Here is a 27233-nt window from a genome sequence, read left to right as displayed (position 1 = left end):
CAGCATTTTGGGAGGCCAAGGCAGGAGGATCACTTCAGACCTAGGAGTTGGAGACCAGCTTGGGCAACAAAAGCAAGACCTCATCTCTACAAAAAATTTAAAAATTAGCTGAATGTGGTGGTGCGTGCCTGTACTGAGTCCCACTAGTCCCAGCTACTCAGGAGGCTGAGGCAGGAGGATCCTTGAGCCCAGGGGTTGAAGGCTGCAGTAAGCCATGATCATGCTACTGCATTCCAGCCTGGGTCAGAGTGCGACTGTGTCTCAAAAAAATTAAAAGGCATTAATAGCCAAGAATTCATGGATTTGGTGTGCTGGATAAATTTTTAAAATGCAAATTAAAAAAATACTCATAACCTATAAACTATGAAAAAAAAAAAAGATTCCTTCAGGCTGGGTGCAGTGGCTCACACCTGTAATCCAAGCACTTTGGGAGGCCGAGGCAAGTGGATCACTTGAGGTCATGAGTTCGAGAACAGCCTGGCCAACATGGTGAAACCCCGTCTCTACTAAAAATACAAAAATTATCTGGGAAGGGTGGCACATACCTGTAATCCCAGCCACTTGGGAGGCTGAGGCACAAGAACTGCTTAAACCCAGGAGGCGGACAGTTGCAGTGAGCCGACGTGGCACCACTGCACTCCAGCCTGGGTGACAGAGCAAGACTCTGTCTCAAAAAAGAAAGAAAACAAAAAAGGTTCTTTCATGTACCACCCAAAAGCATCTCATGTAGCATACATACAGGGCAATACATTGATACATGTATTTATATGTATGCCACCAAAACACAGAAATGTAAACCATGTCCTCAGCCCTCCTGCATTCTTGCTGGGACGCGACACAACCTGGAAAACCAATGTTGAAAATGGTTTGGCAGTTTCTCATGAAGCGAAAAACGCCTAACATATGTCTCCAGCACTCGCACTTCTGGGCATTTCCCCACAAGAAATGAAAACATGACCTGCACACAAATGTACAGCAGCTTTATTCATGATAACCCTGAACTAGAAAAAACTCAAACGTCCTTCAGCTGGTGAACAGTTAAAAATGTGGCAGCTCCATGCAATCACTACTCTGCAATAAAAAGGAGCATAACCACTGATGCACACACACACACAAATGGCTCTCAAAAGTATGCTACGTAAAAGAAGCCAGATGCAAAGGGCTGTATGCTGTACGATTCCATCCGTAAGACATTCTGGAAAAGGCAAAACTAGAGAGACACAGAGATCAGTAGGTATCAGAGAAAGAGAGCAGGGGAGAGATTTGACTACAAAGAGGCAGGAAGGAAGTTTTTATGGCGATGGAAGTGTTCCATTTCTTAGCCTGGACAACACTGTGAGACCTCATCTCATTGTACAAATAAAAATAAAAAATTAGCCAGGCATGGTGTCTCGCACCTGTAATCCCAGCTACTTGGGAGGCTGAAGCGCGAAGATGGCTTGAGCCCAGGAATTTGAGATTGCAGTGAGCTATGATAGCACCACTGCACTTCAGCCTGGGTGACAGAGCACGATTCCGTCTCTAAAAAAAAAAGAAAAGAAAGAAATAATGTTCCATATCTTGAGATTGGGGTAGTGGTTACACAACTTGTACATTGTCAAAACTCACAAAACTACACATTTGAAAAGGACAAGTTTTACTATATACATATTATACCTCAATTTAAAAGCTATAGCTGGCTGGGTGCGGTGGCTCAGGTCTGTAATCCCAGCACTTTGGGAGGCCAAGGCAGGCTGATCACATGAGCCTAGGAGTTAGAGACCAGCCTGGGAACATGGCAAAACCCCTTCTCTACAAAAAAAAAAAAAAAAAAAAACTACAAAACTTAGCCAGACATGGTGGTGCACACCTGCAGTCCCAGCTGCTCAGGTGGCTAAGGCGGGAGGATCACTTGAGCCCGGAAGGTTGTAGTGAGCCGTGGTAGCACCATTGTACTCTATCCTGGGCAATAGAGCAAGACCCTGTCTCAAACAAAAACTTAAATTAAATTAAAAAATAAAATCTATAATACAACAAACAAGTCACATCTTCATTCAGACGGAGAGAAGAGAGGCTGCACTTTCTCACCACTATAGCACCGCCATCAGCTCACCTTGCACGGTGCCTTGGATGTGGCCATCTACCAGAAGACCCCCAGTGCTTGGTTGGGCCTGCCACCCTAACCCTTAAGTTCCTTCCACAGCTATGAAACAGAACAGGGGTTCCCTGCCCCAGGTATGGAGAGAGAGCACTTTGGTAGCTGCAAAGCCCCACTCACTGACTACCGTGCCTGTCTTCTGCCAACAGTGTGAACAGGTCGTCGGGGCAGCCATGGAGGCCAGGCCCGCCCTGAGCAGCTATCCTCAGCCCCTTCTCTCTGTACTCAGCTCGCTGTGTGATCATCGCCTACCAAGCCACCTCTGGGGAGACCACTTGAAAACCCTCTCTGGTGTGCTGGGCATTTCCTGCCATGGACTGTGGGCTCCTGTCATGTGGCAGGCCCCAGCAGCACTCCTGACCTGCTCTGCCCTGCTCCTGGCTCCAGGGGAGCCCCTGAGCACCCCTCACTCAATCTACCAATCCTGCCTCAGGAATAAGCACACCTGGGTTCTGTCCTCTCTTGTCCACCCTACGGCTACAGCCCTAACTCAGGCCTCACCACTCTTCTGAACCAGGGCAGGGGCCACGATGCGCTCTGCCCAGCACTCCTCTAGGGGGCGCTGTTCTCATGGACTATGAGTGTCCAATGTGAAGCCTTCATCAGGGTGACCCCCTCCTCCCCCACTGCGGCTGCTCCTGCTCCTGCTACCCCCTCCTCCATCCCGGCTGGCATTAAAATATTGGGGGCAGGGAGTGGGGTGGCAAGCAGAAAGCAAAATGAGAATGAACTTTGGACATAGCTCTGATGCCAAGGGTCCAGAGGGGGCAGCAGGGGGTGGGGCTTCCTCCCTACACTATCCAACAGGGTCCCTCCCAGCACCGGGACTATGACTCTTTAAGGTTCCTATTCTATGAATGAAGGAGTTGGATTCAGAATTGTTAAGCAACTCACTTGTGGTCACACAGCAGTTATGTGGCAGAACTGAGACTTGAACCCTGGTCTTCCAAGGCCACGTCGGGGGTCCTTTACCCTACTCAGCCTCTGGTACTAGAGCTCCTTTTCCCCATAAGTCCAAGACGGCAGGCACTTTGGGGAAGGTTGTGTGCAGGAGGGGCTGGGGGCTGGGGGAGCAGCTGTAGCAAAGGGTCTCAAAAGGGGGGGTGTGTGGGCTGCACAGCTGCTCCACCAGGGACACACACAACTGGATGGAGCCCCAGTTGTGCCACCTGGCTCTCAGCAGAGCTCCCAGGGAGGGCCCTCAAGTGACAGGTTTATAGGCTTCTTGGGAGCCCCGGGGGGGCATCCTCCTCAGGCGAGGCTGCTGCTGACATGGTGGAAACTCCCCCGACAGCCCCATTCCTCCTGGGCATTTATGAGCTGCCAGACACAAGCCTGGCCAGCCCTCTGGGTGACCCTCAGCTGGCGGACCACATTCCTGCCTCTCAGCGGGGTCCTGGGGCAGACGCCTGGACACACATAGCCTCCGGAGTGACCTCCCCATGGCCCCCACCAAGCTCTGCCCCAGAACCACTGGCAGAGCCCCAGATGCCCTAGGCTGGTCTCAGCTGGGCTGCCAAGGAGAGATGCGGGGAGCTCACCACCCCAGCCAAGAGCAGAGGCACTGATACTGACGCCAGTGCCCAGCCTCTCATGGCTTCAAGGGCAGTGTCTTGATTTATGCCCCCAACGCCATTGTGGCACAGATCCTCTGAAGTTAGGTTTACACACTGAGTGAGGAACCCACATCTGAACCCAGAGCTGGCTGCCCCCAAACGAGGCAGCTCTGTCACTAACTGTAAGACCTCTGGGAGCCTCACTTTCCTCATCTGTAAAATGGGGTCATGGCAGGCCTTCATGGGATTCTTGTGAGGATTAAAATAGATGGTGTACGTAAAATTCAGTAAGTAGTTGCTATTATTATTATTATTATTATTCCTATTTATATCACTCTGCTTTCTACCCCCACACCTTTGCTCAAGCCATTCCCTCTGTCTCACCTGCGCCTCTCCAAACCCCACCCATCTTTCAAGGCCCAGCTAAAGCCCACTGCATCCAAGATCATCTTGTTTTGAACCCATGGTCCTGAATACCAGTGCTGGCATCATCATCTTCATCCAAGAGACAGTCTCGTCTCACTTTCTGGGCGGTGGAGCGAGGCACAGAGAATGAGCATTGGAGGCAAGAGGCCCTGGGTTCAAACCCTGACCAGGCCACAGACTTGCTGTGTGACTTTGGACAAGTTGCTTCACCTCTCTGGACCTTGATTTATTTCTCTGTAAAATGAAGCTCATCATAGCCGCCCTGCCCACCTCTCTAGGCTGTAGTGGTGCCCCGGTAAATTTACAGATGTGAAAGAATTTTGCAAACTTTAACACTTGATCTCAACATAAGGTCTTTTTAAAAAACATAAAAGCAAACATAAGTACTGCAGGAAGTGATTGGCTCATTTCAGCCCAGTGGGAAACCAGGAACTTCAGTCCTATTTTACCCCAAACGTCCTAATCTCAGATTGCCAAGGTGGTCCTGATTTGGACTCGCTTATCTGCATTAACTGAACAGGGCTCTGGGGGAAAGGATTTAGGAGAACGGCTGGAAAGCTGGGGATGCCTGACTCCTGGTGGGAGATGGACAGGTGGGGATGGAACTTGGGGGACAGAGATGATTGTAAAACTGGGCAGAATTAAACTTCTTTGGGTTCCCTAAAGGGGCCTCTACCTCCCACACCTGCCTCTGATTTCCAGGCTTGGCCCAAGCCCACTTCTGTGCTGGGAACCTTTCCTTCCTCCTTCCCACCTATATAAAATGCCTTTCTCATGCATCCTTCAGAAGTAGATTTTTTCCAGACTAGGTTAGGGGCCTTACTATGGACCTCTGAGGACCCCATAAGCCCCCTAACGGAGCACCCATCACCAAGCAGCCTTTCCCAACCCTGGTTCTTACACAAGATTAAGCCCAGATACCCCAAGGCACTTGTTGTATGCAATGTATTGACTTGTCTCTTCTGCCTCCAGAATGGTTTGGTTCTATGCCATCCTCAGGAGAGCTGAGAAGTCACTCCCATCAGCTTCTGTGTTCTGCAGAGTAGCACTGCACTGGGAAAGGCTGCAGGGTTATTTGTGCCTGTCTCTCCCCCTGATGGACTGTGAGCCTCCCCAGCACAGAGACCACTTTCTTTTTTTTGAGACTGAGTCTGGCTCTGTCACCTAGGCTGGAGTGCCGTGGCCTAATCTCGGCTCACTGCAACCTCCGCCTCCCAGGCTCAAGAGATTCTCCTGCCTGAGCCTCCTGAGTAGCTGGGATTACAGGCACAAGCCACCACGCCTGGCTGATTTTTCTATTTTTAGTAGAGAGGGGTTTTACCATGTTGGTCAGGCTGGTCTCAAACTCCTGACTTCATGATCTGCCCACCTAGGCCTCCCAAAATGCTGGGATTACAGGCATAAGCCACGGCGCCCAGCCCCATTGTCTTTTTTACTGCTGTTTCCCCATAGCCTAGTTCACAGCACACAGCAGGTCCTCAATAAAAGTTGCTGAATGAATTGCTAGTGTTTGATTCTTCTATCTACCGATGAATTGGCAGGAGTTCAGGCAGCACCCATTTTGTGCCTTGCCCTTTCTGGTGTCCAGTGGAGAAATTAGAATGGAATAAAGGGAGCAGCTCCCTTCCCTGCCTAGCACGCCTGACTACAGCCTGCCTGCTCAAGAACCTTCAATAGCTCCTCACTTGCCCGCAGTAGAAAAGAATCAGATAAGGAAGGCCATGAGGGTTGATTCTTTCTTGTGTATCAAATGCTGCAGAGTTTGCCCTTCAAACACAACCTGATCACACCCTCCAATCCCTGCAAGGCAGGTGTCTATGGGAACAACCCCTACAATGGCCCCAACAATCCCTGCATCCACCTCTTGGCCTTCAGGCCCTTGTGTGACCCCTTCCCCTTAAGCGTGGGTTGGGCCTAACACATAGCTTCGAATGAATAGAATACAGAGGAAGTGGCCGGCGCAACAGCTCACGCCTGTAATCCCAACACTGAGAGGCTGAGGCAGGTGGATCACCTGAGATCAGGAGTTCGAGTCTAGCCTGGCCAACATGGTGAAACCCTGTCTCTACTAAAAATACAAAAAAATTAGCCAGGTATGGTGGCGGGCACCTGTAATCCCAGCTACTCAGGAGGCTGAGGCAAGAGAATTGCTTGAACCCAGGAGGTGGAGGTTGTAGTGAGCTGAGATCACACCACTGCACTCTAGCCTGGGTGACAAGAGTGAGACCCCCATCTCAAAAAAAAAAAAAAAGAATACAGAGGAAGTAATGGAATTTCACACCCAAGACTGGGTTATAAAAAGACTGTGGCTCCCATCTTGGTTACTCTCTTGCCTCTCCTAAATTGCTCCCTCAGGGGGAAGTCAGTCACCATGGTGTAGGGCCACTCCATGGAGAAGCCTATTTGGCAAGGGACCAAGGACTGCCCATAGCCACATGAGTAAGTTTGGCAAGCCTTTTGATGCAGCCACGGCCAACAATGTGACTGCAACCTCACGACAGACATGAAGCCAGAGGCACCTAGCTAAACAGCACAGAGATTCCTGAGCCACAGAAACTGGGAGAGCATTAAATGTTTGTTGTTTTAAGCTGCTAAGTTTTGGAATAATTTGTTAAGCGGCAATAGATGACTAAAACAGTATCAATAGTTCCATTTCACAGATAAGGAAACAGAGGCTATGAGAGGTAATAACTTGGCCCAAAGTCACATAGCTGGTAAATGGCAGAGCTGGGCTCTGAACTCAGATCTGTCGCACTGTGCAGAGGTTCCTCCATGGACCCCAGCTAGCTGTCTGGCATGCTCAGTCCCCTCTCTCCTCCTAAGTCAGTTTCTCCATGAACACCGCAGCCCCCATGCATGCCCAGGGTGGGGGCCATGTTAGCACCCTAGCACCTCCCACAGAGCGCCTGGCGTGGGAACAGTAGGTCCTGCTGCTCCCTGGAAGATGAATGAACCTATCATGACAGGGTGGGGGAAAGAAAGTGGTAGGGAACGGGCAAGACAGGCACCTTCATAGCCAAGTTAATCCCTAACTGAGCCTCTTGCTCTCACTCACTCTGCAACATCCCCATACTGACATTTCTAGCAGCCAGAGGTGTATACAGCTGTGACTCCCAATTCCTCACTGCTGGGAAGAGGACCATCCTCCTCCTCTCCCTCTTGTGTCCCACCTCAAGATCCCAGGAGGGGACTCCAAATGTTAACTCTTCAGGGCTCAGCTCCCAATCCCTGTCCCTGTCCTCCCAGCACCTCCCCAAAGCCCCCCAGGCCAGGCCTGGAGAATGGGGGGAAGCGCAGCCCAGTAACATCAGCACCCCTAGTTCTCCATATCAAATCCATAGTCATGCATGTGTACATGCGTGCACACACACAGATGGCAGGTGTGCCTCATGGCAGACACAAGCACTGTTGTGTAGGCCCAGAAGCGCTGGGGGACACAGAGGCAGCAGGTGAGTGTATATGTGCATGTGCATGCGTGTATGTATATGTGTGTGTGAGTGTGTTTATGTGTGCACTTGTGGCTGTATGTGTGTGTGTATGTGTGCATGAATGTGTGCATGCATTGTGTATATGCGTGCATGTGCATATGTGTGTATATATGTGTATGTATGGATGCATGTGTGTGCACCTGCGTGTGCATGTGTGTGATGTGTGCGTGCACACATGTATGTGTGTGCATGTGTGTGCGCATGTGTGTGCATGGTCACATGTGTGTATGTGCACGTGTGTGTGTATGCGCTGGCAAGCACACACAGGCCTAGAGAAGCCTCCACAAAAACCTTCATAAAAGCACACTCTGTGGAGTGCTTACTATGTAACTTACCCTTCCCAATTTACAGAAGTGGACACTGAGACGCAGACAGATGAAGGGACTGACCCAAAGTCACACAGCCAGCAAGAGCAGAACAGGATTCAAAATCTCCCAGAGAATAACTGCTCCTCCTTCCCTTCCTCTCCAAATACTGCCTGGCCTCACTGCCCAGCCCTGGCCTCACCTCCCTGATGGTTCCCCCACCCACCCCCTCAGGCCACCTTCAGCTCCAACTGCCCTGCCGTCCAGCAGGCAAGGGCCTCTGTCCACCCCATACTCTTCCCCCCTACCCACTAAGCCAGCATCTGCTGGGAGCCACTGTGTGCCAGGCGCCAGGCTGAGGCAAGGGAACGCAGAGCTAGAGTGACCCGATGCCCACCTCCCTGGAGTCCACAGGCACGAGCGGGGTGTGGGGGTGTGCACCTTCAAGCTCCGGAGCTCCCCTTGGCCTAAGCCCCCAGAGCTGCTGCCAGGAGATGGGTGGCTCCCTCTGCTAATCTCACAAGGCCACTGGATGCCTCTCCACTGCTGCCTGCTTGAGGATTAAGGAACCCAAGAAGGGTAAGTAGTGGACCGGCTGCAGAAGGAAGAAGGCCTGGCTTCCCCACTGAGGCACCAGCTGTGTGGCCTCAGTTAGCCATTTCCCTTTCCTGGCCGCAGCCTCTCCCTCTGTGACAGGAGGGGGTGGGAGCCAATGTCTCGGGTCCCTGTACACCAGCATCCTCTGACACTCAGGCTTGTTAAATCCAGAGACTAACCTGAGGGTGACATGTATGTCTGGGTGCATGTGCATGTGTCACCTACACATCAGCCGTCAGCAAGGGGTCCATTCCTTGCCCTGAGGGAGCACTGAAGGGAGGTGAAGGAGGAAGGTGGGGGGAAAGGAAGAAGAGAGGACAGCAGAGGCGAGAGGAGGGAGGCCTCCCAGTGTCACTGCTGCCTCCCTTTTCGCACTCCCCTTCCCACCCCTGTCAGCCTGCCCTCAAGACTGGGAGCAGCTCTGGAAACCTGCCGGATGGAAGAGATCAAGCGTGTAACCACTGAAACCATTTTCCAAACGGGAATTCATTTCCCCATGGGTGTCCTGCCAGGCTGGTCCCAGAGGAGCCCGACTCCTCACCACCAGCTGCACTACACACACACACACACACACACACACACACACACAGAGGCATGGCACAGGCACAGAGGACCATAGATGTGGCTGCCCCCGCATGGAAACATAGGCACGGCAACACACAGTCGCTTCAATCCACAGTTACAGACACATCACACAGGTACACAGAGATCTAAAACACAGATACACATCTGTTGACATCAGAAGCTCAGAGAGCCAAAACACGTCCACAAACAAAACACACAATTAGATAACCCCCGACACACATACAGAGTCCTGGGTCCTCCTCTGTCGCCCTCCCCTCACCCACTTTAACGTAGCAATCCAAAATGTTTGACCTGAAACAAGCCGAAAGTCCAAGGCCCTAAAGAAAATACAATCAGCCAGGCGCGGTGGCTCACGCCTGTAATCCCAGCACTTTGGGAGGCTGAGGCGGGTGGATCACGAGGTCAGGAGTTCAAGACCAGCCTGTACAACATGGTGAAACTCCATTCTACTAAAAATACAAAAAATTAGCCGGGCATGGCGGCAGGTGCCTGTAATCCCAGCTACTCAGGAGGCTGAGGCAGAGAATTGCATGAACTCAGGAGGCGGAGGTTGCAGTGAGCTGAGATCGTGCCACTGCACTCCAGTCTGGGCGACAGAGTGAGACTACGTCTCAAAAAAAAAAAAAGAGAAGAAAAATACAATCCAGGACCATTTCAATGTGCCTTCAGGAGCCCAGCTACAGGCTACGGCACCCCTAGGAAGGAGCAAACCCCTGTGTCTCACGCTGGCCCCAGCTCATTTCCCAGAAGAAGGTGAAACCAGAGCTGCTGGGGCAGCCAGGGCGTGTGTACAGCTGTGGGCACACATGGGCGTGGATGCGTGAGGACGCATATGCAAGGGTTCTGATGGGGGTGGGGGTTGGCTGTGTGGGCACAGGCAAACACTCCCTCTCCAGACCTTCCAACTCCTGTCCCCTCTACTTGTGCAATGGCAAAGGCCAGGGCCAGCTTACGGGAGGCCCCGCCTGGGAGGGCAGTGCTGGCAAAAGGGTGGAGGCCAAGGCAGATGGGGCATTTGATGAGCGCTCACTGATGGCCACCTAGCCTGGAGGCCCAATTCTTAGAGTTCTCAGAGCACCCCAAGTGATCCTCCTGCCTCCAGGGAAATGGGACAAATGAGAGGGAGGGAATATGACCCTGGGCCCAGGATGCCTTTCCAAGCCCTCCTGATTTTCCCCATGTTGAGTTCTCCGCTCACATGATTCATGTAATCCTCACAATAATCTTGTTTTCTTTTTTTCTTGAGACAAGGTCTCGCTATGTTGCCCAGGCTGGTCTCAAACTCCTGGGCTCAAGCAATCCTCCCACCTCAGCCTCCAAAGTGTCTGGGATTGCAGGCGTGAACACCGGACCTGGCCTGCACAGCAGTCTTAGGAGGAGGGTGCTATTACTAGTCTCATTGACAGGTGAGAAAACTGAGGCTCAGGAAGACATTTGCCTTCCTTACAAAACACATCCACCCACTCCCAGAGCATGAGCTAGGGTGGTCTCAGGTCCTCACCCTCTAGGGAGCCTGTGCTCCAGCTGGAGGACAGTGTAGTGTGTCCCGAGACTGCTCTGAGGGCCTCTCTGTCCTTCACAGACCACAGGCTTGCCCAAGTCTGACTCCAGTGGAAAATGCCAGTCGGCTCCAGACCCTCTGCCAACAGGCCCCACCAGGGCCAGCAAGCCCTGAGAAGAACCCCCACCCCACAGACAGGCAAGACCAGGCCCAGGTCAGTCCAATCCAAGTCTCCAGCCAAGGCCCAGGCCACTGGCAGTGCCCCTGGCCTGGCTCCGGATTATGTGTCTTCCAGGGCCTTCCATCTGTCACTTAGCCCTCCAAACCCAGGATAGAATTCATTTCCTTTTAAGAGAGCCAATCATTTGCTTTTCCTACATCTTTCCCTGTCTTTTTTCTTTTTTAATTAGAAATTACTCTCCCAAAGTCCAGAGCCTGGAAGGGAGAAGCCACCTGGTCACCAGTTCCGGCTGCAGCTGCCCACGCGCTCCTGCCGCCACCCTCCTTCCTTCCTGAGCCTCTCCCAGGTTCCTCAGTGCCCACTGGACTCGGCAGATGGACACTGTCCCACCTCCTAATACCCCGTCCAAGCAGGGAGCAGGGGACATAGGGGAGTGCATCAGGGACTCCCCAAGGTCAGCCCGCGCTGTTCTGGCCAGTTTGTAAAGGAACCCCAGTTCCCAGGGCCCAGGGAAGACACATAAGTCCCTAGGAAGGCTTCTCCTCTCTGGGTCTGTTGCCACATCGGCCACGGTGCTCCCCAGACCACAGTACTAGAGCTAGGGGAACAAGAGAACAGGGGTTGGAGCAAGCAGGAGCTCTGCAAATGGGGAGCCAGCCAGTGGCCCCCTCTCTTTCACCCCTTCAGCTCCAGGCTGTGGGTCTGTCTGACTGTGGATATGACCTGCAGGGCTCCGAAGTTCGCTGGCCTCCCCCACAGAGCACACACTTGGAGAAGCGAGGTCAGGCACTGTGGGGTGCTGTCACTTGCACACCCGTGTGCTTAGGCACAAGCCAGCACAGGTGCACACCCACAGGCACCTTCAGTGCCTACTCACGAGCAAAGACACTCATGCACACTCGGCACACATGTGGGTGCCCACATGTCTTTGCGGGGCTCCAGCAGAGAACACAGCACCACCTCCAAGGCCCACATCCCAGGGCCGACAAGCAGGTCCCCCCAGCTATCTAACTGGCTGCCTCTGTCCCGGGAGAGGCGGGTAGGGACACCCAGGACCTCGCATCCCACTTGGGGACTAGTCAGCACCTTGGTAAGAGGACATGGAGGTAAGAGGACAAGGAGACTTTGTGGGGAGCCTCAGCTGCCTGACTCCCACCATCAGCGGGAGGCGCCACTGTCAGGGAAGGCACCCCTCTTCCCGCTCTGCCCAGCTCCCTTGCTGCCCCCACCCCAGTGCCCACCACCAAAAGGTGTCCCTCACACAGCCCCAGAACCCCCATGGAGTGAAGAGGTAGGGGCATGACCAAGCCCTCAGCCCCAGCGCCCCTCCGCCGGGCCTCCCCAGGCGGTCTCCGGGCTAAGGTGGGCGGGCCCGCAGGCATCCGCGGGGCCTTACCATGGAGAGTGCTCCGGGTGATCTGTCCCCCCATCTCGGGCGGCGGGCAGTGCAGCCACCTCTGCTGGGCCGGCCGGCTGGTCACTGAGTCGCCCCGGCCGGCTGCTCCCCTCCTCCTCCCCCGTCTCCTCCCCCGCGGGCGGAGACCGGCATGGCAGGGCCGAGGCCCCTCCCGCGCCCCCACGCGCCCCCACGCGCCCCCTCCCGCACACGCGCACGCCGCCCGCCCGCGGCCAGCCGGCCACACGCGCACGCAGCACGCACACCCCTCCGGCCGCCGCCTCCCCGCTCCCACCCACTCCAGCCTCCCCACCTCCCGCGCTGGTACAGCCGATGGGATCTGTCATGTTTATTTACATAAGGAGGAGGAGACTGGAGGCTTCCTGAAATAGCAGCGAGCTCCAGAAAGCGAGCAGAGGCGCGCACACGCACACACATCCCCATCACACACAGCCCCATCTCAGGGATGCAGTGACACACACCCCTCCCTGAACGCCCAGGCCGACGGCCATTCATTCACCAGCCTCATGCACCTACTATATGCAGAGGTCCGGCTAGGTGAGAGCAGACCCCCGGGAGGCAAAACAGACATTGTCCCTGCCCTCAAGAGGTTCACAATCAAGCTGATGGAGCTGTTCATCAAGTGCTAACACCGTTTCTGTCTTCTTCCAGGCTCTGTTCCAAAGGCTTTGCAAGTATTAACTCCTTTGGTCCTCACAGGCTGAATGATGAGGTCAGTATTACAGTCATTATCAACAGGTACCATCTCTAAGATGATGATGATGGTCTTACAGATGAGAAAACTGAGACAAAGAGAGGCTGCTCACCTAAAAGGTGGCAAGGCTGGGATACAAACCCAGGCAGTACAGCACCAGAATCCAGGCTTTTCCCCCCACACCAACCTGTCCCTTTAATCATGTACATACACACACACACACACACACCACACCCCAACACAGACCTGCACTATTCTTCTGCATCCTGTCACACAGGTGTGCACTGTGGGCTCACAGGCACTTGGGAGCATTCACCACTGAGCACACTCAGCCATCTACTGCCCACCAGACATGTACTCACATGGTTACATACACAGCTCTCAATGTACACACTCAACACATGCCTGCTTCCACAGACTCACAAAGTTTCTAGAGAAATCTTAAGGTGGACACGGCACCCCACACTCAGGGAAGAGGGAAAGGTGCGGACAGAGGGGGAAGAGGGAGGCTGGGATGGCAGGCCCCTCCAGCCCTGGGCAGGGATGCCAGGAGCCCAGATCATCATCAAGAGAGCAGCTGCCATGCAGTGAACATGCACTGTGCACCAGGAACTGTGTGGGTGGCAGCGGCTATGATGATATCTGTTTTCCAGAGAAGAAAGTGGAGGTTCTGAGAGGCTAAGGAGCTTGCCTGAGGTTACCCAGCAGGTCACAGGTAGGACCAGGATTCAGGCCATGTCTGAGGGACAATGTCACCATCCAACACAAGCTCAGGGGCCTCTACCAGGACACCAGGACAGCACCCTCCTCCCTGGCCCTAGCCTGGACCCCAGCCCCTGTCCTCAAGGTCTGGGATCTTGGACCCCAGGGAAAGGAATGGGAGGGAAGAGAAAGCCAGTGGGCAGGTGGGAAGACAGAGGGGTAGGGGCTGAGGAAGGAGCCACAGGAAAGGTAGAGGCTGCCCCACAGCAGATGGAACTCAGAGACCTGGGCCCTGTAAGTGACTGGACTGGGTCCTGAGCCCACAGCTCAAGATCCTGCTGCTCCCACTTCTGAGTGGGTCTGGGGAAGGGGTTAGGAGAACAAGGAGGGCCATTCAGGCCTGACCTAGAGTCATCAGCAGAGGGCTGGGCAGGATCTGGGTGGGAGAGCAAACCCAGCCTGCCGAACCTCCTCCGAGCCAAAGGCATGCCCAAGACTTCTGGGAGAAGTCACGACACCCGAGTCCACACAAGGCAGCCCACTTTCCACAGGCACATGCCAGCTTGTGGCTGTGCAGTCACACATACACACACGCACACACTTCCTGGCACACGTACCCAATTCCCATGGGGGCGGGAAGCTAAGTCAGTCTGACAAGGAGAAAGTAAGCCAAACTCTTTTTGACAGATAATGATCATAATAACAGCAAACACGAGGCCTTACTGCGTGCTCCGCACTGCCCTGATCATGTGACGCATTTAACTTGTTCAATCCTCACGACAACCCTAAGAGATCAGTGTATGTGTATGCCCATTTTACAGATGAGGAAATTGAGGCCAAAAGAAGATGCTTTGGAGGCTGTTCCTGTAGCAGCAGAGTCAGCCTCCGCACCCTGCCTGCCTTTTAACACACCCAGCTGGCCCCTTGCCCACCAACCCCTCGCACATGCCCAGCCTGGCCTTCCTATGGCCCCACACCCAGACACCAGCCTCCCTCTCACCTTGGTTCCTGCCTTCTCCTCACTTGGAATGCCCCCTTCCCATCATCCAGCACTGGGAACATTTCTTCTGGGAAGCCTCGCTAGGGCCCCAGGTAAGAGTAAGTCCCTGTTCTTGGCACTTATCTTTCCTCTGAGCTCCTGAGCTGGGCATCTCCTAACCCTTACCTTACTCTGTCCGATACAGAGAGAGCCATGGCCTGGCTGGGGCCCTATCTGCTTGCCCCAGCTTCTCCTGGGTGCACCTCAACCATTTAATTCAACTCTACCCACATTTATTGATGACCCTACTATATGTCAGATACTAAGGGTGCAAGGGTGGTCCTCAGTGGCAGGTCCTGGCTCTCGTGGACTTCCAGTCCAGAGGGACACAAATATTTATCAAGTAGCCTCACTAAGGAGCATATCATCACAACCCGAGAAAAAAGGTCTGAAAGAAATGAGCTCCCACTACTGAGTGGGTCTGGGGAAGGGGTTAGGAGAACAAGGAGGGACTGGGAGCTGGCACGTTTCGGAAGCAAGGTTGGCATGGAGCAGGGTGAGCAGGAGGAGCCTCAGGAAATGCTCCATTGCCCAGGCAGGTTGGGTCAGGGATATACCAGACGGGTCTTCAGGAGCAGGGTGAAGACTCTGGCCTTCCTCCTGAGAGCAACAGGGAAGTCCTGCAGCAGGGAGGCAACAGACCAGACCCACATTTCAGAAAGTCACTGTCCTATCTGCTTGTGAAGGGTGAGGGAGGAGGCAGGAGGCTCCAGGGGTGGGAGCAGCAGAAGCAGCATCCTGCATCCCACACCCCGCAGGGCTGGGCCTTGCCTGACTTAGCCTTACTCCCCTCGGGCGTCGCATCACTCCCGTCCCCGCCCAGAGCAGGCACTCAGAAAACATCTCACAAACAGACCTGAAATCATGTGATTTTCAGACACAGGACTGTGGGAAAGCAGCCAAGTGGTAAACAAGCAGGGACAGGGGCAGGCTGGGGGCTCCGCGAGCTGGGAGTCCTTCAGGTGAGCAGCAGCCCCAACTCTGGCCACTTGAGTGAAACAGAACAGAGAACTGGGAGGTGGCCTGAGTGGCCCCCAGGCCTTCGACACTGTAGTCTAAAGGGTTTTCCCACAGACGTATGAGCCTGTCTCCCACAATCACTTCCCCAAATAGGATGTGGCAGTGTCCTGTGTCTGAGGCTCCCCTCTCCTGTCACTTCACTAGGCAGTGTCCAGGACCTCTAGAGGGGAAGCCAGCCCCAGGATATGGCAGAAGAGCTGCATCCCTTCTCTGTTTTATTCACTGGAGCATCCCATAAAATCTCATTTGGAGCCGGGCGCGGTGGCTCACACCTGTAATCCCAGCACTTTGGGAGGCTGAGACAGGTGGATCACTTGAGGTCAGGAGTTCAAGACCAGCCTTGCCAACATGGTGAAACCCCATCTCTACCAAAAATATAAAAAATTAGCCAGGTGTGGTGGTGCACGCCTGTAATCCCAGCTACTGGGGAGGCTGAGGCAAGAGAATCGCTTGAACCCAGGAGGCGGAGGTTGCAGTGAGCCAAGATCGTGCACTGCACTCCAGCCTGGGCGACAGAGTGAGACTCCATCTCAAAAGAAAAAAAAATTCATTTGGCCAAAGGATTCTGTTACTAAAAGGGGTGAGAAAATCACTAACATACATCATTCATTCACTTATTCATTCATCAACCATTCACTGACTGCCCACTATGCACCAACTGGTAAGCAGGACCCAACGCCTGCCCTGCAGAAGCCAGGGGTGTAAAGCGGGCATGGACGGGGAAACAGGCAGTTCCAGATCCCAGCAGGAGCCAGGCTGGGATCGAGGAATGAGATTCTTTCAGCTCTGGGTAAATGATCTGTGTTCCATTCTATAGCCACACTTTGGAAAGGATGTGAAAGGGGAATGGAGAAGCTATAAGCAAATATATAAGCAAATATATATAAATGCTACCATTTGTTGATCACTTACTGTGTGCTAGGAACTGTGCTAAGTATCTCACGTATCAGCCAATCCCAAAACCTCCCTTCAGGAGTTATAATCATCCCCATTTTCAGGCTATAAAACTGAGGCTTAGAGAGGTTATTCTGAAGGGAAGACAAACGAGGCTTTAAACCCAGACCTGCCTGACATCAAAACTCATGTTCTATCCAGGAAAGGGCAAAGGGCAGGGGCCCCTCTTGCTTACAGGAGGGAAGACAAGGGGACAGTGGACCTTCTCCTTAAGGAAGAGAAGGGTTCTGTGTGGCAGCAGAGCCTAGACGTTTTCCAGTGGACAGAAGGTGACATTCCAGGGATGAAGCCTAAATGCAGGCAGAGGACAGGCAGTAAGGCTGGACTTCTCATCTGCTAACAGGTGACCCAGACAGACACTGGAGATGTCATCCTGGAAACTGTGAAGAAAACAGACTCATATATGGCCTGGTTGGAAACTTAATACCTCAAAGCCTGCCGACAGGAAGCAGGGCTGGCTGTGCCCTTGGGGGCCTGGTCTGACAGAATCCCCAGCTACATCTGTCCTCTCGTGCCATCTAGGGAACCTTAGACCCCTTGGCTCTCTAAACCCATTCGGCTCCCAAGGCCCTCCCCACTACTATAGCTGTCCCTCCTTTCCCTGCCATCTCCTGTCCCCTGACCCCTTTCCGACAGCTCCTCCTCCCTTGGGTGCCATCTTGGTTTCCATGATGGTCTACCTAGCTCAAGGCTTTCCTCACCAAGTCCTCTCTCATCCAGGTTTCCCAAGGTCTAGGACCTCATTCCCAGCCTAAACGTGCCCTCTCAGAACTCAAAGTCTAAGGCAGAGCCAGCAACTCCAGAATAAAACATGGAACAAATTCACTGGGGAATAGAAACCATCAGTCCAGTCACCAAGCTCTCTAAGGGGGAAGAGCCTCCAGAGAGCAATGGGGCCAGCCCCTACCTTCAGGCAGGCAAAGAAGTTCTGAGCCCATTTTACAGGTGTAGCAAAGAAGGCCCAGCAAATGATAGAGACTTTCCCAAGGCCACACAGTGGGTGGAATACAAAGAGGACTGGGACCCAGGAGTAATGTCTTCTGCTGCTATGCCTAATATGACACACAAATCCGGGCATCAGGAGGTACAGAAGACAGCACTGGACAAGGGAGGGGGTAACTTCTTTTTATGAGGTAGGGGGAAGTGACTAGGGTCTGGGGAGGCCAGGAAGAGGAGGTGACCCTGCTGTGGAGAAGCTGGGAGGCAGCCCCTAGCTGCTATAGTGTTTCCTTTATCAAGAATAAGCGATAATTTGATTGAGCTGATGAGTCGCCTCATCAGCATTTGAGGAGTATGGCCATCCTGCCAGGGCCCCATCCTCTCTACCCATTAGGCTGGGCCTGGCACTGGAGAAAAGGAAGCAGGGAACCCCAGCTGAAAGCTTCCTCCTATGGCCAGAGCCAGGACAAGAGTGGAGGCTGCTGCCTCGAGTCTGGAAGAGTGAGAGATGAGGAGTGACAGGAGGATAAAGGCACCCAGAGACGGAGAGCACAAGCTGTGTGCTGCAGAGAAACTGGAGCCAGGGAGCCCAGAGGGCGTCCTCAGGGGCTGGGACAGGTGCCCCAGCCGTGACAGCTGCCAGCCGCCCAGGAGGATGGGAACACAACAGGTGCAGAGGCGGGGTGGAGACTGAAAGGGAATCTGAGCAAACAGAACCTGGACGAAGTTGAGGCCCCTCCCTGCCCAGGCCCACCGCCAAGCAGCCTTTTCTCTGCCTCTCCGAGACACAAACACACCTGCTCATGCTCCCCAGTTCCAGGCCTCAGGGCCAGCATGGCCAGCCTGGATGGGACAGAAGGGTCACCATCCATGCCAGGCAGGAAGGATAGAACAAGGAAGAAACCAGGTTCCTATTCCCAGGACAGAGTGTGCCAGACAGAGCCCACACCCACTGAGCCCCTAGCTGGAGGCAAACATTTGCCGATGATAAGATCTGTGTCACAGGTCAGGAAGGGTGGATGGATGTGCCCACCCCACCCATGTGGAGGGTGGGAGCTCTGGTCTTCAGGTCAGACAGGTAAGCTACTGAGCTTCTCTGAGCCTCCACCATCTCTTCTCCATGGTGGAGATCACATGGCCCAGAAACTTGTGAAAACTGAATAACTTAACACCTGTGAGGGCTGCTGCCTGGCTCCATCCATAACAGCAACGCTGGAGAGTCAGAGAACTTGGGAATCCACGTAGAACTGGAAGGACTAAGGTCCCTGTCTCAGCCTTGGAAAGGAATGACTTGGGATGCAGGATATGAGTACAGCGCTAAGAATACAGCCAGGCGCAGTGGCTGTATTCCCAGCACTTTGGGAGGCCAAGGTGGGCAGATCACCTGAGGTCAGGAGTTCGAGACCATCCTGGCCAACATGGTGAAACCCTGTCTCTACTAAAAATACAAAAACTAGCAGGACATGGTGGCACACCCCTGTAACCCCAGCTGCTCGGGAGGCTGAGGCAGAATCACTTGAACCCAGGAGGCGGAGGTGGCAGTGAGCCGAGATTGTGCCACTGCACTCCAGCCTGGGTAACAAAAGTGAAAACTCTATCTCAAAAAAAATACGTGTTACCCCAAGGAGGAGAAATAGAAGACCTGCTTTAATAAGAAACATTTACTCAGTACCCGCTTACCCTGCACCAGGCACGTTCTAAGCTTTGCATGTATGATTGCATGCGTGCCTCACATGCAAATGCCATTTCAGAGTCCTGGGTAGCTGTCAGTTCTTTTAAGGAAGTAGATTAAACAGTCCCTTGTCACCTGGTTAGTGCTGCATTTTTGCTCAGGAATAGAATGAATTTTAAACTGGAAGCTAGCCTTTGTCCCAGCAATCACAAGTGATAAATTAGCAGGGGCTGAATGCACAAGATTTGCTCCCTACACCAGAACCTGGATGGGGAGAGTGAGGAGGGGCAGGCGATGAGACTTCATGGGGAGAGGAGACGCAGAAAAATGAGGAGACACAGGGTGACGCAGGAGACAGGAGGAGCGCGGGATGTGCTGGAACAAGCCATGGGCCTCGTCCATCTGAGATGCGGAAACGCACTCTGCTGATCCCTGCTGGGCCTGCCTGGATTATGAGAAAAGCTGGCAGCTGATAACAGGAGGTTAAATCCCTCCTCCACAGGCAGAGATCCCCTCAATCCACCCCTCCCTTCACCTCCAGCCCACGCACACACTCACACTCACATACACATCTTCAGCACCACAGCTCAGCCTACGCTCCTGGTGCCCACTCCTTCTTGTGTCAGGCCCCCAGCTAGCTGAAGCCACCCCAAAGCTGGGAGGCCCCCTCCTTCCTCTGGGGATTCTGCTTCCTCTGGCTCTTGCCTGCTTCCTGCCCCTCCCAGGTCCAGCTTACAGAGGGATGGCCAAGCCCAGGACCAGCTGACTTGGCCTCCACTTCTGCTCCCATGCCCTGGCCCTGCCCCTGCCTGCTGCCCCTCCTGGGGCCTCTCACTCCAACCTTTGGGCTCAGATACTGGGTGTCAGTAGCTACAACAAAGTGACAGTACAGGACCCCACAGGGGCTCAGGCCCTTGGCCGGGGTACTCCCAGTATGGCCACTGGCAGCTGGATCCCAGTGCTGTGACACAGCAAACACTACTCAATGCCACCAGTGTTGTCTACACTGGGGGCTTCACAGTACAGGTGGCAGTTAAGAGTAGGCTCCAGAGTCAGACTTCCCAGGTTCACACCTTGGTTCTAACATCTCTAAGTGTCTATTTCCTCTTCTGAAAAATTGGGTTGACAGTAATAGTGCCTAGATCCTAGGGCTACTGGGGAGATAAAATGAGCTCATTCATGTAGTGTGCTTAGAACAGTGTGGGATGCATGGGAAGCACTAGTATGTGGTAGCACCATATGCTAGTGATGAGCTACTCCTGACCTCTATACAAAGGCCGTGACCTTACCCTTCCTTACAGATGAGGAAACCAGGACACAGAGGTGGGAAATGGCAGAGTCGGGATTTGATCTCAAGTCGGTCTGCCCAGAGCTGTTCTATCTGGGAGCTTCTTCCCCTCAAAGCTCTTTAGCCCCAAAAGACCTAGAGGCCTTGTGTCCCCCCCTCCCCCTCTGACCTGGCTGCCCTACAGGGCCTTTAACCTGTCAGTAGGGGGTCCTGGCACCTCTTGCTCTGAAAAAACTAGGCAGGAACTTGACAAATAAGTACCCAAACCAATTCAGAAAATTACATCTGCTGCCAGCATCTTGAAACATCTGCTCTGGGCCGCCAGAAGGGGCGGAACTCAGCACCCTAGATGGCAACATTGAGGCTTGGGGACACTGAATACTTTGCCCAGGTCACACAGCTAATGCTCAGCTAAGCTGGGATTTAGACACACACCTACTGGACATCAGAGCCCAACACCTGCCCCTCTGCCATGTGGCCTCTTAGAATAATGACTCAGCTCTTAAAAGCTATGAAACAATGTCACCAATGTCTTACTGGATCTGCAAAAGTACCCTATCAGGTACCACAGGACAGATGCTCATCCCTTTGCACAGAAAGAGAAAAACAGAGGCTCAAGGAGGTGGAAATTAATTGTTAAAGTTATAAAGTGCCAGAGCTGGGCCAGAACCCAGATTTCAGACTCAGGAGCACAGGCCCCAGGGCTTTGTCTACTGCAGAGTGCTGCCCCTGAGAACAGCCACCTTCAGTTCAATAAACACAGCGTCAGTCAGAGGGACCCAGGGCTACTGCAGCCACAAATCTAAAATTTGAGCTGGGCACAGTGGCAAATGTCTGTCATCCCAGAGCTTTGGGAGGCTGAGGCAGGAGGATCACTTGAGCCCAGGAGTTTGAGGTTACAGAGGGCTATGATGACACACCTGGCCTAGCTGACATAGCAAGACCTTGTCTCTAAAAAAACAAAAAAAACAAAAAAAAACAGTGAAGTTTGATCCCAATGTGGACTGCCCTGGACTTTGGCTGTAGTGTGCCCACAGTCACCATCCTACTTTGCCAGAGTCCCCGCTATGCATCCAGGCACTCACCTGCAGGCCTTGCCCCAGCCAGGCTCTAGGCCACTCCCACAGTAGGGGTCAGAGATTCAGCACCACAGAGGTCTCCAAAAGAGAAAGTGGGGATTGAGGCAGGGAGTGCCAGCTCTCACAGGTCCCAAGGCATAAACCTGAAAATGCTCCAGAAAGAAAAAGTGGGTGGCAGGTCCCTTTCAGGAGCAGGGAGCTTGGCTTGGCTCAAAAAACAGGAACTTCTGTTCTTATATAGCAAAGGTAAGAGATGACTTGAGTCCAGCCACTGCACTATGCCAGCTCTGTGCCCACCACTATGGGCCATGACCTAGAGCCCAGAGGACACCGGCCATGCCAGCTGCTGGGCCACAGGCAAGATCCCCAGGACCCCATTACATGCAGTAATGGGGTCCATGCAGTGCCTCTCAGGAAAGGCCAGTGGCTTTTTCACCCCCACTGAGTCCAGGAAGGAACTCTGCCCCCTGCTACTACGCCTCCAGTCCTAGCCCTGGACTGATCCCCTGACCCCAACCCCAGACAACCTCACATCTCACAGCTCCGCAAACAGGGACTTTTAGTCCCTAAAGACCTGGGGACCGTGGGCATGTGGCCGGCTCAGGGCTGGCTGCCCCACCCTCCTGAACAAGAGTTCAGGTGTGGCCACCAAAGGTGGCTGTCAAGACTGTGGGATTCCTGCACAAAGGACAACCCAAGGAGGGGAGCCACCCCAGGGTGACTGCAGTGACAGAAACCCACTGCTGTAGCTGTTAGCTGTTCCCTGCAGCTGCCCCATCTCGCAGTTTGCACATTCATCCGTGGCTCATTGCCGCCGCCTTCCTTTCCTCCCTCTCCAGTAACTTCTCTCAGGCTCCTGTCCCCTGACACCTCCCTCTTCGGGATTACTTCCTTCAGAGACCAGAGCACTGTGCAGGGTCAAAGCCTTCCCTGGGAGTCAGAACTCCTGAGTTCCAGGCAGGCCCTGAGGCTCTGGAATTTAGGGAGGCTTTTTAGGTCTCCGCGCTTTCTGCCTCGTGGTGGTGGCAGTCGTGGTGGTGGCAGTCAGGGATCCAGAAGGTGGGCAGCAAATGCAGCTCCTGGGTTGGGCTCCACCAGCAGGAAAACAGGGGCAGGAGGTCTCTTCCCTGGGAGCCCCTCCCCTCTCTAAAACAAATGCCGCACCCCTCACAACCTCTACCCTGCTTAGCCAAGCCCACTTCCCTCCAGGGAACAGAGCTCTTTGTTCTCAGGGCAAGTGAGGGAGGTGGGCTTCATTAGACTTTGTTTGGGGGTCCATTAATAACCATGACACTGCCTGCCATAATTCACTGTGTGACCTTGGGCAAGTCAGTCCCCTCTCGGGACACAGTTTTCACACCTGTAAAATGGAGGCATTGCTCTGGTTCACTTTATCTCTGAACCAGGAGTTCCCTGCATCAGGAATGTGGGATGGGGATCATTTAGGGGGAGGCAATCAAAACTTTCTAAACTGTCTGAAGAAGTAACTCCTTCTCCCATTCCCCCTTCCACTAGGGTCTGTTGGGAAACCCAGGATGGGCCAGTGGCATGTTCTTCACTGGAAGTGACTGCTTCTCAGTCCCCCTGGCCCCACCCAACATGGGCACCCCCAAGGTTCTGAGGCCCAGTTTACCCCTTGAGTTCTGCTATCCAGGCCAGAAATCTGGTGTCAGCCCAGATTCCCCCATCCAAGAGGTCACTGTGTCCTTCTCAAATCCATCCCCTCCTTCCCTCTCCTGGCTCTGCCCACGGTTCAGGCCCCCAGCATCATCGTGCTCTGGGCAATCATTCCAGCCTCCGTCCCCCTCCGCAGGGCTGCCAGCCCGGCCTCTCTGCCCAACTCATCCCTCTAGCTCCTGTGGCTCCCAAGCACCTCAGAATAAACTTGACCCCCACTGTGGGGATTATTCAAGGTCCTCTGTGAACTGACCCCAGTCTGTATATCTGGCCTCACCTTCCATGACCCCCCACACCCTACCCCATGTACCTATGCTCCATGCACACAAGCCAGTTGTGTTCTAGAACATGGCACATCGCTTGTCTGTTGCTCTTTGAACACTGTCCCTCTCCTTGGAGTGCCTCTCCCCAGCACTGCTCCCACAAACACTCCACCTCACCTTCAGCCCCCAGCTCACAAGAGCCTTTCCTCTGAGATCATCCCAATGCCCCGGGATGGAATAGACCAGACCTTCCCTCTCCAAGGCTTGGACAGCCCCAGCCCTGCAGCCATGGCCGGAGGCCCTTCCCATACTGGGAGCACCCTGAGGGCAGAAAGGTATCTTTTTAGCTCTACATCCTTAGCATGTGACAAGGTGGTCACTCCGTAGTGCTCAAAGTAGATTTCATGAAGAAAGGAAGGAAAGGGGGAGAGGAGGAGGAGGGATGGACAATGAAAGCCTGGGGCCGATGGTGCGGGCTCTTTACTCTTCCCCGCTCTGCTCCTCTCTAGGCCTCAGCTCTGAGGTCACTCTCCCAGCCACAGTGCCCCAGGTCCCTGTGGACCCAGTGAGACCCAAAGGTGACCAATTGCCTGGCCGTGACCTCGCAGCACCAGTGGGGGCCCTCCTTGTTCCTGCAGTACTATTGGCAGCATCAGCCTGTGCTCGCTCAAGCAGAAAGAGCCAGGAAGCCACGCAGCCAGGTGTGTCCTGGAACATGGGGGAGCCAGAATGCCGAGCCTTATCTGACCATCTTCCCTGGAGGCAGCAGAAGAGCATCCGCCTGCCCCCAGCCACCCCACTGCAGGACTACAGGGAGGAGGGGTGGAAAACCTTGTGCCTGGCTCCCTCCCAGCTTCTCCCGGATTAAAGCGGCGGGGGACAGAGCGCCTCCAGCTCATTTGCATAAACCATTTATAGCAGCGCCTTCAAACCCACGCCTTCCAAGAAGAAAAAAGCCCACTGCAATTGCCTGTGGCTTCCCAGTCTGTCGTTTTCCCTTCTCCTTCGTTTTTTGTTTTAATGACAGGAAGCTGTGCTCAAGAGAAATCTCTGCCCTGGCTGTTCTTGGCAGCAGAGGGAGCTGTGCTTTCCCTCCAAATTGAATAAGAATGATAAGCAGCCATCCCCCAGGTGTCAGTGATTTACAGTCTGCAAAGCCTATGAGCACTCATGAACTGTTTCAGTCTCACCAGGAAGCACAGGAGGTAGCTATTGCCAGACCCCATTTGACAGATGAGGAAACCAAAGCTGAAAGAGGGTAAATGACTTGTCTAAGCCACAAAAAACTAGTAAGTGACTGTAATGGGCATGGTGGCTGATGCCCAACATCTACACCACCCCAAGACAACAGCAGTTCTCAGCCCTGGTTGCACATCAGCATCACCTAAGGAGGTAATAAAATTACTGGTAGAGCCAAGTGTGGTGGCTCACGCCTGTAATCCTAGCACTTCGGGAGGCTGAGGCAGGAGGATCGCTGGAGCCCAGAAGTTTGAGACCAGCCTGGGCAACATAGCAAGACCCTGTCCCTACAAAAAAAAAAAAAATTAAAAATTAGCTGGGCATGGTGGTGCGTGTCTGTAGTCCCAGTTACTTGGAAGGTTGAAGTGAGAGGGTCGCTTTAGCTCAGGAGGTCAAAGCTGAAGTGAGCGGAGATCACACCACTGTACTTCAGCCTGGGCAACAGAGAGACCCTGTCTCAAAAAAACAAAAACAAAATTGGTATCCACGCTAGACCAATTCATAGAGAAATCTCAAGTTTGGGGCCCAGCTCCCCAAGCAGTTCTCACACGCAGCCAGGGTGCCATCCCCTGGCATAAGCCAATCATAATGGTTTCATTCCCCTTCCCAGTGACATGGTCAAGAATGGCCATGTGACCCACTTCTGGCCAATGAGGCATAGATTTCCCAGCAGTGGGAAATGTGCTGCGACCCCTCTGAGAAAGGGATCCTTGCTCCACAGAACAGAGGGGTCATTCTCCTTTCTCTAGATATCACTGTATCCAGCTGTAATTCCTGGGACCGCCATGGCCATGTCACTACTGGTCTAGAAGGAAGCCAACCCAAGGATGGCAGAGTAGAGAGATGGGAAGTACCTCATCCTAGAGCCTTGACTCAACCACCCCTGAAAGCCACCCACCTTGGGACATCCTGTTTTCTGCATAGTACAGCTCCTTACTGCTTAAGTCAGTGCAATCCAGCATTTGTTATTTGCAACAGATAGGCCTGAGACAACAGCAGTTACCTTCCCATGTCCCTCATCCCAGTCATCCCCATGTCATCCAGGAAAATGGGCCTCTGGATCTTCCACTGCAGCGTGCACACTTGACTGAGGGCCCCAGCTGTGGAGCTCTGAAGTCCATCCCATGTTTGCTCCAAGGCAATGCCTCCCACAGTGCACCCCAGCTAGTGATACGTGTGGCAGGAATATTAAGGCAGACCCATTCCTGGGAGATGTAGGGCTCCACTGCCAGGGACTGTGGCTCTGGCTGGAGGACACTCCAAAGTCTTGCAGAACTTTTCTTAGAATTGCACTATAGTCTGATATGCTCCCACCAAACTTCTTTCCTTTCTTACCCCTCTCCTTCACTCAGGGTCCCATCTGCACTAAGGTCTGATGGCTCCCCCAGACTCCCCCAGCTTCCTCCTTATTTTTCTCCACACAGGCATTTCCCCTGATTATGTATGTATGTAGGCATGTACATATGTATGTTGAATCCTCTCTTGATGTCTACTTAACCCATGACCTGCCTAACACATGACCTGCATCGCCTCAGGCCTGGACTACTATGAAAGCCTCCCAAGTGGCCTACCCACTTGTGTGTCCCTTCCACTCCATCTATAATCCTTCCTACACAAACCACGCTACTCCCCAACTCAAGACCCTCCAACAGTTTCTTATTTCTTATACTATCAAGTTCAATTACTTCTGCCTTTCTTTATAAGCAGTACTGACCCTGACCTGCCCTACCAGCCAACTCTGGCAGAAGACTGAAATCCATCCCTGTTGTTTCACTTACATGCCTACAGGGCATCCCCATGTGGGAGCAATCCTGGCCACTGGCAGCACAGAAATGATTGATGTGGCCCATGCCCAATGAATATTGAAGCTGTCCTAAGTCTGAGTACCAATTCCATCCCTTTCCACAGATGTTCCTCAATGACAAAGGCCCCCTTGGCCTCCCCTCCCTTCGCCCCAATGGAATACTTAATAAAAAAAAAAATACATTTTATACACAAATCTCCCTCCATCAACAAGAAGAGAATCCTTTAAAAACGGTTAGGATAACAAAAATGATTCTTATTCATAATGATAATGACATTAAGCAGAAGATGATAAAGTTGAAGATAGTGATGGTATTGGAGAAAAAAGTAGTGATAAAAATAAGTGTGAAGGCTAGGTGTGGTGGTTCGCGCCTGTAATCCCAGCACTTTGGGAGGCCAAGGCAGGCATATCACTTGAGGACAGGAGTTCGAGACCAGCCTGGTTGACATAATGAAACCTGTCTGTACTAAAACTACAAAAATTAGCCAGGTGTGGTGGCACACGGCTGTAGTCCTAGCTACTCGGGAGGCTGAGGCAGGAGAATCACTTGAACCCGCGAGGTAGAGGTTGCAGTGAGCTGAGATCAGGCCACTGTGCTCCAGCCTGGGCAAAAGAGCAAGATTCCATCTCAAAAAATTAAAAAAAAAAAGAAGTCTGAAAATAAAAGAAA

The 27233-nt window shown here is 53.2% G+C and overlaps 1 protein-coding gene across 8 annotated transcripts in view; it reads right to left on the bottom strand.

The window, feature by feature from the left end:
* NEURL1 (neuralized E3 ubiquitin protein ligase 1) overlaps positions 1-27233 on the bottom strand; it is a 99831-nt gene that overhangs the window by 25008 nt on the left and 47590 nt on the right. For 2 of the 8 annotated variants that reach the window (XR_013398385.1, XM_015148094.3), the window contains exon 1: positions 12173-12531. The exons of 3 other annotated variants lie outside the window; for them this stretch is intronic. Coding sequence is in view for 3 of the 5 variants with exons in the window: in XM_015148094.3 (XP_015003580.2) it covers positions 12173-12206 (34 nt within the window). In the remaining 2 variants the exon portion in view is untranslated. Of the gene's footprint in view, positions 1-1397; positions 1522-1849; positions 1962-12172; positions 12532-19781; positions 19892-27233 lie in introns of those variants that run through there. 3 more of the 8 variants (XM_077947469.1, XM_077947467.1, XM_077947468.1) reach the window with 3 other exon arrangements.

This window comes from Macaca mulatta, chromosome 9 (genome assembly GCF_049350105.2).
Source record: "Macaca mulatta isolate MMU2019108-1 chromosome 9, T2T-MMU8v2.0, whole genome shotgun sequence".
Lineage (NCBI taxonomy): Eukaryota > Metazoa > Chordata > Mammalia > Primates > Cercopithecidae > Macaca > Macaca mulatta.
This window is presented reverse-complemented; position numbering and strand designations above follow the sequence as displayed.